The sequence below is a fragment of the Pagrus major genome, chromosome 8, assembly GCF_040436345.1.
Source record: "Pagrus major chromosome 8, Pma_NU_1.0".
NCBI lineage: Eukaryota > Metazoa > Chordata > Actinopteri > Spariformes > Sparidae > Pagrus > Pagrus major.
The window spans coordinates 897,113-912,126 of record NC_133222.1 but is presented as its reverse complement, the minus strand read 5'-3'; the positions used below and the strand labels follow the sequence as shown (position 1 = coordinate 912,126).

At 42.0% G+C, this 15,014-nt stretch overlaps 1 protein-coding gene across 2 annotated transcripts in view; it reads left to right on the top strand.

Annotated features, from left to right (window-relative positions):
• Positions 1-15,014, top strand: part of dgkzb (diacylglycerol kinase, zeta b) — a 58,220-nt gene that overhangs the window by 21,658 nt on the left and 21,548 nt on the right. The window contains exons 1-11 of one of the 2 annotated variants that reach the window (XM_073471674.1): positions 8,574-9,682; positions 10,739-10,847; positions 11,528-11,623; positions 11,735-11,812; positions 11,899-11,955; positions 12,133-12,201; positions 12,284-12,355; positions 13,081-13,197; positions 13,366-13,440; positions 14,020-14,121; positions 14,531-14,613. In XM_073471674.1, the coding sequence (XP_073327775.1) occupies positions 8,673-9,682; positions 10,739-10,847; positions 11,528-11,623; positions 11,735-11,812; positions 11,899-11,955; positions 12,133-12,201; positions 12,284-12,355; positions 13,081-13,197; positions 13,366-13,440; positions 14,020-14,121; positions 14,531-14,613 (1,868 nt within the window). In that variant the 5' untranslated portion in view covers positions 8,574-8,672. Of the gene's footprint in view, positions 1-8,573; positions 9,683-10,738; positions 10,848-11,527; positions 11,624-11,734; positions 11,813-11,898; positions 11,956-12,132; positions 12,202-12,283; positions 12,356-13,080; positions 13,198-13,365; positions 13,441-14,019; positions 14,122-14,530; positions 14,614-15,014 lie in introns of those variants that run through there. The other variant, XM_073471675.1, reaches the window with a different exon arrangement.

Below are 15,014 nucleotides of genomic sequence, written 5' to 3'. Positions count from 1 at the left end.
ATTCTGTGTCATGTTCATGTATATCAGACTCTGTATTATGTTGTCATTGTGCAAATGATTGCATAATGAAGCAGAATGCATAATACGGCAATGAGTGTGGAAATAAATAGCAGGAAAATACAACAAAAAAAAGAAAAGAAATACATTTGTAGATAAATAAATACATTTTAAAAATTAGGAAATTAATAAATATAATGGAAAAGTAAATAAAAAGGGGAAAATGACATGAGAAGTAGCTACTGTTAGCATGCTAGGTCGTATACAGTGTTGCGCGGAGGGCGCCGCTCAGCCTTGCATCAAACCGGCCGGTGGCTGATCGCTATATTGCAGCGAAAAATTCCCCTGCGGCCCAAAAAGCATTTTCCCCACAGACCTCCGTTATAAAAGAGACGTCTGTAAATCTGCTGACAGGACACCAAGAAATGCAAACAAGGTCGATTATGACTCTTTCCATTACACATTTTGATCAATGCAGGTTTTATATTTGTAATATTTCCAATAAGCTGAGAAAAGCAATTTAAAAATCTCTGACGTCATCACAATGTAAAAGTCTGTGGGCCGAGCGGGAACCTGTGGGCGGGGCCAGAGGGGGAACTCTAACGTGCATATTCAATGAGCTGCATGACCAGGAAGTAAACACGGAAGCCAGAAAACTTTTTTGACTTATGCACTAAACAAGCAATTCTCATTGGTTTGACTGGACGCCATCTTTTTATCTGGTATCTAGTTATCATATAAATCTATGGCTTTGCCTCTAATTTTGGTGGCCTCAAAAATCCCCTGCGGCCCCCTCAATAACATATATCATTAAAAACATATGATTTGAAATGACGTAATAATAGTTTGTTTTCACTCAAAGGAGGCTTGATTGTTCTGGTGACAGCAGATTGCCGTGTGGCTGCTCTCATCTGTGTGCTGTGAGCGGATTCTTGCCAGTGTAGAACACAGCCGGTAGTTTCTCGTATACATATAATCTGCATACTGTGGAGTAAAAACACACTGCATGCTCAACTTGACCTCAGACTTCCTATGATTAGTACGTTAGTAGGTGAACACACACCCTCTGTCGTTGTGTTTGATGGTTTTTGTCTGTAAATCATTTCACTGAAGCACATCCTCAGTTGACCAAGAAACACATCTTTGTCAGAGTCCTAAGAAAAATATTTTTGACAATTGATGAATTGTTTAAATCATTTTCCAAACACAAGCTGTAAAGATCTAATGATTCCAGCTCTTCCAATGTGAGTATTTGCAGTGTTCCCTCGTCTTACATGTCAGGAAACTCATTGTGTTCCTAATCAAGATACCTTAAGCTTCAGGTAATGTGATGGTTGTTTTTCCTTTTTTTCTTTGCAGCATTAAAGGCTGCGAGTGAATCAGTGTCCACTGAGGTCACTGCTGATGTGTTGATTAATTTAGACACCGGGACAGTTTATCATGGACTCACATATATTTACTACTAATATATATCATATCTACTAAAGTTTTCTTCCTTCTCCGTCTCCAGTTTTACTTCTGCAGATTAGTGTCGAGCAGCTTCAGTAACATTTACCCTCAGCGGTCTGAACTGTGACAGATGAAGTGCACCAACACTGCCGCTGCTGCTCATTAGTTATCTCTGTTTGTCCACATGTTGCAGCGGTTTATCACCTGCTGTTCATCAGTCTGCTGCTGTTTGCCAAACTAACAATAGCATCATTACAGGTGAGCAGCGTCAGCCTGTGTTTACTGTCTGATAGTGTTGCTAGAGGGCCACAGGGACAGAGAAGGCTGCTGTGGCTGAAGTTTCTACACTGACGTAAAGATTCAGCCTGTTTTCACTGTCAGGAGGAGGCAGAACGTCACCTGTACTTTCATTAACTGTATTTTAAAAAGAAGAAATTCAAAGAAGATACAAAGAAAACATAATATCACAAGCTATAAAACGAAAAAAATCCAGTATTAGAAATTAGGCTTCAGAGTTGGCTGTGTCTCTATAATTCTGTATTTTCAGTCTTATATTTCATCAGTTTGATGACAAACAGACTTTCTCGAGATGAAGATGTCTTTTAAACTGACAAACATCATTTATGAGCCTTGACACATTATTGGTTTCTCCTCACTGCCAGACTGAGGTTTGATCCAACAATGGTGCGTTTCAGGTCGGAATTTCCAAGTTGGTATTTCCAACTCCAGCAGCTGATTTAACACTGGAGGGCACTTAAATACAGACAGGAGGAGTCGGCTACTGACACATACAGATCAACTGCATCCAAGTTAAAATGACAACTACAGATTGTATTACTGCACGTTTCACAAACAAATGATATTGTATCAAATATATGAAGTATATGTACATTATATGAAGTAAAATATTGAAAAGTTAAAGAGTAATTGTTCACTATGTGCGCCGCCATACTGCTGTGACGTCATCTAAGTGTATACGGTGAACTTGAGCTAAGAGGATCCGAGTTTCTGACTTCTTCTTCTTGACTCGTGACATTAAACTTCTTCGTGCCGCAAACGTACAGAGATTTACAGCGACGTCACGAACGCACCATGACGCAAACCGGAAGGGGCGGGGCTACTGCTCTCGCCGGCGCGCGTCCGAAGGAGAAATCACTGAACGCTCAGAAGACACAGCTAGCTTACAGCTAACTTACAGCTAGCTTACAGCTAACTTACAGCTAACTTACAGGTAACTTACAGCTAGCTTACAGCTAACTTACAGCTAGCTTACAGGTAACCTGCAGCTAGCTTACAGGTAACTTACAGGTAACCTGCAGCTAGCTTACAGGTAACTTACAGCTAGCTGACAGGTAACCTACAGCTAGCTGACAGGTAACCTACAGCTAGCTGACAGGTAACCTACAGCTAGCTTACAGGTAACTTACAGCTAGCTGACGGGTAACCTACAGCTAGCTGACAGGTAACCTACAGCTAGCTTACAGGTAACTTACAGCTAGCTGACAGGTAACCTACAGCTAGCTGACAGGTAACCTACAGCTAGCTTACAGGTAACTTACAGCTAGCTGACGGGTAACCTGCAGCTAGCTGACAGGTAACTTACAGGTAACCTGCAGCTAGCTGACAGGTAACTTACAGCTAGCTGACAGGTAACCTACAGCTAGCTGACAGGTAACCTACAGCTAGCTTACAGGTAACTTACAGCTAGCTGACGGGTAACCTACAGCTAGCTGACAGGTAACCTACAGCTAGCTTACAGGTAACTTACAGCTAGCTGACAGGTAACCTACAGCTAGCTGACAGGTAACCTACAGCTAGCTGACAGGTAACCTACAGCTAGCTGACGGGTAACCTACAGCTAGCTTACAGGTAACTTACAGCTAGCTGACGGGTAACCTGCAGCTAGCTGACAGGTAACTTACAGGTAACTTACAGCTACACTTCCAGACACTTGTGAAGTGTGCGAGAAGACAAACAAGCGACTGTTACGAGAGTAATTAATACCGACAGCGTCGGAGACGTTTCAGAGATGTTAGTTGCAGGGCCCATCAAAGTCCGGACTTCCTTCCGCTTCCGGACCGACCTGCAGGTGATTTCTATTAATCAATAAATTGTGAGTGACGTTAGATAGGCCACAGAGTGAAGCTCGAGATCATTTACAGCCATCCTGTCCACAGATTAGTGTGTTTTAATGCGGGTTATTTCCCTGTCGTTGACACTGAGCCGAGTGATGAGTGAGTTATGTCACAGACACTTTGTCCTGCGGCTGTAGATGAGACTGTAGATGAGACTGTAGATGTGACTGTAGATGTGACTGTAGATGTGACTGTAGATGAGACTGTAGATGAGACTGTAGATGTGACTGTAGATGAGACTGTAGATGAGACTGTAGATGAGACTGTAGATGTGACTGTAGATGTGACTGTAGATGTGACTGTAGATGTGACTGTAGATGAGACTGTAGATGAGACTGTAGATGTGACTGTAGATGAGACTGTAGATGAGACTGTAGATGAGACTGTAGATGTGACTGTAGATGAGACTGTAGATGTGACTGTAGATGAGACTGTAGATGTGACTGTAGATGAGACTGTAGATGTGACTGTAGATGAGACTGTAGATGTGACTGTAGATGAGACTGTGAGAGTCCGACACAGAAACACTCCCCAAGCCGGATGTGGGTATCACTTCCGTTTGGCGCGTAAATCTCGTGAGACTCTCCGCCACCATGGATGTATTATATAATCTTATAATAGATCTTATAAGATCTTATAATATAGATCTTATAATCTTATATCTTATAATAGATCTTATAATCTTATATCTTATAATAGATCCATGTCCGCCACACTGTCAGTTTGTACCGGATACAGAGCCGAAGTCCCGCCCCTTCCGGTTCCCCTCACGGGACCTTATAAAACATTTGTCTGGTCTGAAGAGAGACAATTAGTTATTGATCCTGTTGAACTGGGTCGTGAATCACACACATGCTGTTTGTCAGTTTGTTGTATTAAAGTCAAACCTCAGTAGTTTTGTGTTAAAGCGCTCAGTGAACTACATCGTCTCATCAGCACCAGAACCAGCACCAACATGGAGCCACTGGGCTCAGAAAAGCTCGTAATAAAGATAAATCACAATAAATCTGCTCATATTGACAACTGCAGTTCTGGTTCTGGTTCAGTTCTGTGAGCTGCTGATATACAGGAGCAGCTCTACAGTGTTTAAGTTAGAAGACAACGTCACTAACGATGCCGTCGGCTGTGACGTCACTAACGACGCCGTCGGCTGTGACGTCACTGACGACGCCGTCGGCTGTGACGTCACTGACGACGCCGTCGGCTGTGACGTCACTGACGACGCCGTCGGCTGTGACGTCACTGACGACGCCGTCGGCTGTGACGTCACTGACGACGCCGTCGGCTGTGACGTCTTTATAATGACGTCACAGTCTGATGTTTCATTAGTCTGATGACAGACTGTCAAACATCATGTGTGATTCATGACAGTTCAGACTGGATCAGAACATTTTGTCTCCACATTGACTACACACCATATTTTATATATCTAAAAATAGCAAAGCCCATGAAAAATGTTTAAATTGAAACTAAGTCAAATTGTGGATTTGGAGAATCGTGACACCGCTCGTCACGAGAATTGACCCATTAACTTTATAGTGCAGAGCAGATGAAGAGACAGTTTCTCACTTTCTTTAACATTGCAACATTTTCATTAATTTCCTAGAGAATAATGCATGGATCTTGATGAAAAAAGTCAGGTTTATTTCAGTGACTGGTATCTATGAGTGAGTACAAATTGATGCGGATCCAGATAAAAACCTGGGTCTAGCAGATTTAATGATGTATTTGACAGTAGATGAGGTTTGTTGAATCAAAGGAGACTGTTGGGCCTTGGCGGAGGTATGCACTCTACTTCTAGTTTATACCTATTTCTAAAAAAGAAAATTGAATGACCAAACCTGAAATATTTTAACACCAAAAGCTAAATTTCCATGCCTAAGTTCGATTTCTACTATTTAAAACTCTTCTATTGGAGCATCAAATAATCTGCAGATTAATTGATAATGAAAGCGGTTGGTTGTTGTACCTCCAGAACAGATTACAACAGAAGTGTGGTGTATTTAGCGCTGCTGTTGTACCAGAGTGAAGTATTGGAGGACTTGTTGCTAAGCGTCAGGTTACCTGCTGATGAATGTTACAGTAAGCTGTTGGACGTCAGCCGGCCTCTGATCAGGCGGTAACCTGATAACTGACTGGCTGCTGCTCAGACAGGTAACAGGTGAGGCTGCACAGTGAAAGTGAGGAGGAAGTCCTACAAACAGAGAGGTTTCCCTGCAGTGTGTCACTAATCTGGTGTTGGAGTGCTGCCCACGTCACATCCTGCAGCTAAGCTGTTGTCATTTGACCCAGTGATCTAAAATACAGCAGGGCTCAGGCTAACCGCAGTGTGCTGCACGGAGACTTTGGTTTTATTCATGAGTTTTTTAACAGGGACAATGCTCACGTTAATGAACATCGCTGTAAACCAAGAGGCTGTTTTCATCTGCTGAACCAACCCAAACCCACTAAACAGTCTGAGGACGTTCTTTTTCTCTCAACACGAGGATTTCCTTCTTGTACAATATAAACCGAATATCTCTAAGTTCTGGACACATTTAAAAACTAGATCCACTGGATATTAACTGGCTTGCAGCTGTAGGTGAAAGACATGATCTTGTTTGTGCCGTTTCTGCTCGTCACAGGCTAATTACTGGTGTAATGTTTTTGTTTAGACGGTGAGCAGGCAGCAGGTAGCTGTTGCTTTAATTATTGTTCCTTCCTGTCGTCGTGCTGCTCCCCCTGTGGAGAGGACCCCCCCTCTTCCTCTGACTGTTTTATAATTCATGTGTGTGTGGCTGTCAGGTTAGGCAGTGATCTGATACTTCACACACCAGTGAACAGCAATAATATTTAACAAAGACACAACTTAACACAAAGCCCTGTTTGTCTTTACAACAAGGAGCACCGCGGCTGCACTGATGATATTGAAGCTGTCACCATATCAGATTTTTACCAAACAAATATGTCTCACAATAATTATATTTTTGCAATATCTATAGAAAATTTAAGAAATAATAATCCTACACGTCAAATTCGTCTTTAACTTTGTTTATTGTATGTTTTTTGTCTCTTTATGTCACCAGATTACACTCAAAATACAAATGTAGGGAGGTGGGGAGAGAATCTTAAACCAGAAGCGTACAGAGGCACACAGAACCAACTATTACACTTCATGAATTGTTTTTATTTTATGCTGGATGGCAACCCAAAAATAAATACATGAATTAATGGCTCACTTAATAAATGAGAAAATAAATCATACGCTATTAAAAGCACCATAAATTATATTAAAAATAAATGTGACATAATTTCACATTTCTGTTTTTATATGCTTCTGTATTTATTTACCTTTGTATTAATTCTTCTATTTCTTTACCCTCAAATTAAATTTCCAGGGCTGTAAATGTGAAGGGAGGTAGTGGGGCAAATTCCCATTTTTTATTCATTCATCCATTTTTAAGTTTCTTTATTTCCGTATTTATTTTTCTGTATTTTTTCCAGATAATTCATACATAAACACGTATACAAATATGTAAATAGATTATTTAATTGATAAATAAATGTTATTAGTGTTAATGTTTATTAACTCTGGCCTGCAGTGAAGGTAACTTTAAACCCTGTTGTCACAGTGAGACATCCAAGCTTTCAGAAATTGACTTCATCTCCTGTTTGTGTTTGAATTTTCCACTTGTGTTTATGGTCTGTGTGACATTAAAGTGAGGTGGTCCAGTAGTTTTATAGAGAGCTGAAGTCATGACATCACTTCCTGTCTCGCGTCCGTTCCACTGGCTTCTGTAACTCATTGCAAATTATTACTCAGCATTTCTTTCATTGGTTTTTCTTTAAACCGTGTTTTTGGAGTTGAGTTTCTGTGTTCTGAGACACATCAGCTCTTTCAACACACTGAGAAATTCAAATCTTTATGATTTTAACGGACTTAAAAACTACAGCTCCTGTGAGAATATACAAAACGTCATCACAACTTGGGTTCATTCGTGTCCATAAAGCTCACCGACGCGCTCCTAAGTTTTATTCTCTGCTGTCTAAAAACTTGGTCCTCTCCGTCCTGCTGCTGTTTACTTATGTAAACCAACCGCAGACACTCGTCTTCAGCTGGTGAAGTTTACCTTGCCGAGGTCTGTGGGCTGATGGGTAATCATGTCGGTTAAAGTCAAACATTTTATAAATATTTATCAGATTGTTTGTTTTGAAGCTACAGTGGAAATGGCCATGTTTACTGGGGAACCTCCAGTTTTTGTTCAAATCAATCATTGATACTCGTCACCATGACAACTGTAGCTTTTCTATTCCCCGTTTTGAGTCTCACATTTGATTCCCTCGTCTTATTTGCATTACCATGTACGGTTTCATCTTTACAATTTAAGCTCTCAGTTTGAGTTTTGCTCAAAGCTTTTGCATTTTAAATTTTACTTATTTCATTTACTCACTCAATTAACTTAATATTTTATAGGAAATCAATTTCCTTTTTGTTTTTAAGTTTAGTTATGGCTTGATTATTCCTCATAGTGTCTTAAAATAATCTTTTAAATTCAGTTGCCTTTAATTTCCTTTTTGCACTTTTAACCCTCGATACAGACGATGCTCTGAGTGCTCTTTTAAAGATCGCTCGTGTTTCCGTCCTCACGTGTTGAAGACTTGTTGCACTTGAGAATTGTCCACATCGACTTTATTTAAGTTTCAGACTTTAAAGCTGAATGTCTCTGAGCGAGCTGCCCCGCCCCTTGCACATCACACAGCACGCTAAAAGCATGACATAGATTTTCAAAATCTGAGCGAAAAGAAGACATACTGTTGGATTTCTACTTGTCAGAATTATTACAAATGTCTAAAATGACGTTTTTGTTTTTTTTTTCCACCTGGAACAGTCAAACTTTGACTTCAGCTCTCCATAAGTCTGAAAACTAGTTCTAGTTTTGGTTGAATAAAACTGTAGCGTAGATAGATGAGGATATAGTTTATGTTCCTGGTTGTCAGTGCTTCCTCTCAGCATCAGCTTCTGGTTGGATCTGTCTGCACTCTAACAACTTTTTACGCCTAACAGCAGAGAGGAGGAGTATTTGAGAAGTGGACCTCCTCTCTCCGTCCAACATGGACACCTTTTTCCGCCGTCACTTTAAGAGGAAGGAAGCTGCTCTGCAGGCTGATGTCGAGGTCGCATCCTGCCGCCAGCGGAGGCCCAGCGTGGCTGTCCCAACCAGCAAGGCCCGTCGCAGGTCCAGTGTCGGGCTTCCTTCCTCCACCCTGACCCAGCGGCGGCGCTCCAGTGTGCAGCTGCCGGGGGCGTTGCCCTGTGCAGGAGGGGGGCGTTTGGCTAAGACACCCAGATGCAACAGGTGGGCGGGACACACTCGCAGGCGTTCCAGCACCACCACCCCCAACCTGAACCCGAGGTTCGCCGTTCGCAGGAAGAAGGTTGGGAAGCTGCGCACCATCGACGCCCACCTGCTGGGGCCGTCCATGCTGCTGGCCAGTCTAATCCAGATGGCAGAGGAGGACGAGGACGACGGTGTGGGGTTGGGGCTACTGGCCGGAGAACAGCAGGTGGAGATGAGGGGCGGGACCAACAACAGGAGAATGTTTTCACGTTCCAGCAGCCTCCACTCAGATGGAGACGATGACGGTAGCGATTACTCCACTGCCAACGACAGCCAATCAGAAGACGGTGAGCTGTCTGAGGCAGAACAGCTGGCCGAGGAGGAGGAGGAGGAGGACACCTCCTGGTCTCCTGATCAGAGTGTCTGCGCCCCCTCCACCTCCACCGCCCTGGAGGTGATGAGAAAAACTCCCCAGCCTCCGTCAACATCACGACCCCTCATCAGGGCCCCTCGCTGCCTCCGCAGGAACTCCTCTCAGGTTTACGTGGGAGACTTTGCTCCCTACAGCCGCTATCGTGCCTCCAGCCAGAGAAAAAGGAGGAGGATCTCTACCATCTCCAAGGCCGGGAGCCCCTGGCCAGGAAGAGGCCCACCGCTGCCCAGCCGCAAGAACTCAGTCTACTACCTCAACCACCCGGCCTTCTACAGGGGCCCCGGAGCCCTCAGCCCACTGGGGCCCCACGGCTACAACTCCAACGTGGAGAGCTGGAGTGGCTTCTTGCTGTATGTAGTCCCTGACCTCCATGACGGCTCAAGTTACAAGAGTTTGTCTGAATGTTAGTGGTTGCTGGTGTGACTGTGGGTTTATTTCACTAAAGAGTCTTTAGGATAAATTCACATTTTTTTCAAGTCTTTTTAAGTCCTATTTGTGTGCCGAGTAACTGGTAGCTGCTGTTATTCTCAACAAAACACTCACATTAACACTCACATGGAAATCAATGTCCACCTCATCCTTATATTCATGCCCCTCATAAAGTCATATTTTCCTGTCTCGTTCCACAACCCATATGACATCTTCATATGCAGCAACATCCTGTCACCATATCTTGAAAAGGAGGCGCACGTCCAGGTCCTGTGAATAATTAGTCGTCCAATCATTATTGTCATAGGCCAGTCCTCCAGTGACTGTGGGAAACATCTTATATCTCCCTCAGATATCGGGTTTGAGACAATCCTGTGACATGGGGCTTATCCACAGTGAGTGCAGGGATTTAGCCCAAAGATAACGGATAGACAGTTGAACAATTTCAGAGACAGACGACACATCCTGCAGCGCGTAGGAAGCACGAGGCACTCGACATAAATATGAATACGTTAAAACATGTCTGAGATTCTGCTGCAGACGCAAACGTCCTCCATGGAGATGGAGCTCATTAGCAGCTCGTGCTAATGATGACATGACTCACTGAGTGTTGCTATGGTTACTCATTGGATGCGTGTGTGTGTGTGTGTGTGTGTGTGTGTGTGTGTGGGTTTGTTTTAGCTTTTGGCTTCCTGATTTCACAACAAAGTGTACGGCGCAGTTTGTCCGTCTGCGTCTCCTGAAATATTCTGATCAACTTCTTAACAGTTCAGTTAAGGAGAGCACAAAGAGGGAGATCATACATTACAATAAAACATAACAGATAATTATGGATTATTTTTTGGTTTTTGATTTGATTTTGGTAGTTTCAGTTCTACATACATTTTTTGCAGGTGAGGTTTACACCAGATAAGAAAGAAGAGAGAAAGATGCCCGTCTGTTTTCTTTAAAGGTCTTTTGTCTTCTTGTTCTTTCAGGAAAGCCATTGCGAAGTCAGGGCTGCAGCACGCGGCGGCTCAGCCCAACGTGACGGCTTCAGGACAGACGGAGCAGCTGCAGGAGCCCAACAGCAGCGTCGACTGGACTGTGAGTCACTTTTCATCATTTGTAAACAAACTCAAAAAAGTACTGAAGTACAGTGACTAAGTAGTTGTACTTCATTCCCACCTCTGCTTATTAATAAAGTTCAGGCTCACCAAACGGCTCTGATTATTGTCTCTTTGAAGAAACGCCCTGTGTGACGACATTCAGACTTTATTTTTAATATATTCTCAGATGCTTTTTGACTCTTGATTGGTAATTTCTATATTTACAGTATTTGTGCTATTTTTATTTTTGTTTTTAATATAATGGTTTAATTCCTGGCATGCTTTGTTGTATGTTGTCTTGTTGATGAAGGGTCTCAGTCATCCAGGTCAGGGTAATTCTAAGTGCTGTATCGTAGTCAGCTGGACTTGTTTCAGTTTGCTGAAGACGTTTCACCTCTCATCCAGGAGGCTTCTTCACTTCTAACTAACTGGAGGAGCTGCAGGCTTCATGTTGTCTTGTTACTCTTGTTGCACTACGAGCAAAGTTAACTCAAACATACTGTTTTTCTTTTCATACTTTGTTTTCTTTTGAAAGCAAATATTTAAGATTATTTATTAAATTGATGTTTGTATGTTTATATTTAGGTTTGTATTTTGTTCATGTTATATTTTAATATTAGACTCGAGCAGGATTGTTGCTGTAGCAGTGTTTTGATGCATGACTGTTATCTGTCACAGGACAACGCCCTGTTCGGCGACCACATCTGGTTTGAGACCAGCGGCTCTGGAGATTTCTGTTATGTTGGAGAGCAGTACTGCATTGCTAAATCACTGGTGAGTCACAGCGCCCCCTATGGTCAGTACACTGTGGAGGAGAGTGTTATTAAAGTAAGCCTCTCTTTCACTCAGAAACTAAGCCAGTAATTCTGTTGTTATTATCTGCAGCAAAAGTCAGTGGCAAGGAAGAAATGTGCCGGATGTAAGATATCAGTCCACACCATGTGCATGGAGCAGCTGGAGAAGGTGAACCCTGGATCGTCTCTGGATTAACAGCTTCACTCTGCCACTTTTTTGTTTTTCTCTCCTCACCTTCTCTTTTCTGTGTTCAGATTAATTTCAGGTGCAAACCGTCGTTTAGGGAACCAGGATCTCGAGTTGTGCGAGAGGTCAGTCTCATTTAATTTGTGATTTTATTTTGGATAAACATCGTCATTATTTTTATTAACTGCTATTATCCACAAGATGATCAGGGCATATTCAGTGTGAAAGGTTCACAGCTATCAGAAAATAAAAAACTGCTTTCAAATGTCATGTCACATTGTGAACGCATTGTTGTCTTTCAGTCCAACGTTGTGCGACACCACTGGGTCCACAGGAGACGTCAGACAGGGAAGTGTCGACAGTGTGGGAAGGTGAGCCTCCATCAACCACTCATAGCTTTTTTATTTAAAGGATCAGAGCCTCGGAGCTAATGGAGTCTCTTATCACCAACAGGGATTTCAACAGAAGTTTTCATTTCACAGCAAAGAGATTGTTGCCATCAGCTGCTCGTGGTGCAAACAGGCGGTGAGTCACACAGCTGTTAGGTCCAAAACAGAAACCTGCATTTTCAGAGACATCAGAAAGTTGCATATTTAAAGCTCACAGTAGGCGAATCTGCATGAAATATCAGATACATTGTGAATCACTGTGTGCGTGTGTAGAGTTTCAGTTTATATGAGGTTACATGCTGCTGACAGCAGCTGAAACACTCAAGAGTTCACTCTGGAATCACTTTATCATACTCTGGCATTTAAACTGTGCATTTCAATTATTGTTTATTTCAAATATTATTTAATATAATTTATGCCAAGTTATATAGTGTAGTATGATGCTTTTTTTTTTTTTTTTTTTACATATTTCTTATTTTCTATATGTATTGTTAAATATTATAAAGCATGTGTATTTTTTATCTTGTTGATTCTTTAAATTCTATTTTTATTTACATTTTCTTTGTCATGATTCTGTATTCATACTTTTCTTTTAATTTCTTGATATGTTTAGATTTCTATTCTCACTGTAACATGTAAAAATATACTTCTACGCTTCTTTGGCCACATTTCTCAACAATTTTTGGTTTAATCTTTTTAATCTGAAGTCCTTGTTTTTTTTTCAGTCCCTAAATTGCACAACAGAGACGAGTCATATCAAACCAACACTTGTACTCTTTTCTCAAAGGCATCAAAATACAAACAGGAAGTAATCACCAGGTGATTCTTTCAATATGAGGTCACTTCCTGTTTGTGTTTCAGTATCACAACAAGGTGACGTGCTTCATGCTGCAGCAGATAGAGGAGTGCTGCTCACTGGGAGCTCATGCTGCCGTCATCATCCCTCCTACCTGGATCATCAGGGTCCGCAGAACACAGGTACACACACACACACACACACACACACACACACACACACACACACACACACATCCACTCACACACTCACACTCACTCTCACACACTCACACTCACTCTCACACACACACTCACACTCAGTCATTCATACAGCCACTGATGCTGATGTGTTTGTCTTCCTGTCTGCAGACATCTTTAAAGTCCAGTAAAAAGAAGAAAAGGACGTCGCTGAAATGCAACAAGTCAAGCAAAAAGGGAGCAGAGGTGAGGAGTTGACAGTACGATCAGAGACGTGCGGTGCTGAGAGTCTCAGTTCTGTTCTGCTTTGTTCATTCAGTCATCCTCCCTCTGGATTACTGTCTCGCCACAGAAAACAATAATGAACTCTTGCTTACTGAAAACAAGGGTCAATACCAGTGTTGAAGTACTTGTTGTAATGAGAAACATCACACGTTAGTTTTTCAATTCAAGTAATAAGTTATTTTGTCTTGTTTACAAACAAGTAATCTCATTACTTGTCACAAGTTACTTTCAAAAGTAATGCTACCAAACACTGGTCATAATTAATGTTATACTTAACAATACTTCATACTTGATGTAATATCTTGGACAAAACCTGTGTACATTTTTTGGGATAGTGTTAACCTGTTTACATTCACGGCATTGTGTACGACTGGTTTGCACCATATTTATAATCTTTTCAATATATATGTTTTTATATTTGCACTAAAGATGTTTGTACCTTGTCTTCTTTGTATTGTAAGGTTATGAGGCAGATAGCATCACAACACACTTGTAAATCTGTCGTTCTCCTGAAAGTTTCTACTCTGCTTTGTCTTTCAGCTCCAAGATGGCCGCTGGAAGCCCTTCCTGGTGAAGCCTCTTCCCTCTCAGCTCATGAAGCCTCTGCTGGTGTTTGTGAACCCAAAGAGTGGAGGAAACCAGGTAGTTTAATGTTCCTACTTGTTGAGGGCATAACTGGTCCCCATAAGGGAGGTTGGTCCCGGCAGTGTCAGTGTGGTGTCAGGTTCACGTCCTCGGGTTGTAATATTTACGGTGTCCTCTTTAAGGATGTGAGGGGAGAGGAGCTGATCAACATATTGATACACCCAATAAATCATTACTGTGCACTAAAGCATTAACCTTTACAAGCAGCAGTGAATGCTTTGCACACTTTTGGACTGCCGCCTCTCATTATTACTTTTGGATTGTATATTCTCATAGGATAAAGATGTTCGGGTTGACCACCAATAAAATATGTACTGGATAATGTCCAACGAGGTGTCGACGCCACACTTCGTCTTTGTTGTATTGCTCAATCAGTTTGTACTGTTTTTTGTTATTCCTCCTTCAGGGAGCCAAAATCATCCAGTCTTTCATGTGGTACCTGAACCCTCGACAGGTGTTTGACCTGACAAAGGGAGGACCCAGAGAGGGGTAAGATCAATCACACTGACGCAGGTGTTTTTGTTTATATTTGTGTTTGGGGGAGCGAGGAGGGATCACCGAGGAGACACGGGACCGACCTTCACTGAAGTCTGACATGACCTCTTCATTATAAATCTGTCAGAGATTTGACACAGTAGCTGAAATCATCACAACATCACTGCAGTTTTTACTCAAGTAGACAAACAGACAACAGAAACAAAAGAGTTAGTGGATCCACCATGAACAACTTTCTCCAGTCGTTTGAATAATCTTTCTTTTTTTAATCTACCATGAATCTTATCACAGTCAGTGAGAGGAAGGGAGCCTGTTGTTTTCAGCAATAAACACATTTCAATTTTAATTTCCTTGCAGTCGCCGAAGGTTTAAGGCCGAAAATCCCTGTGTTGAAA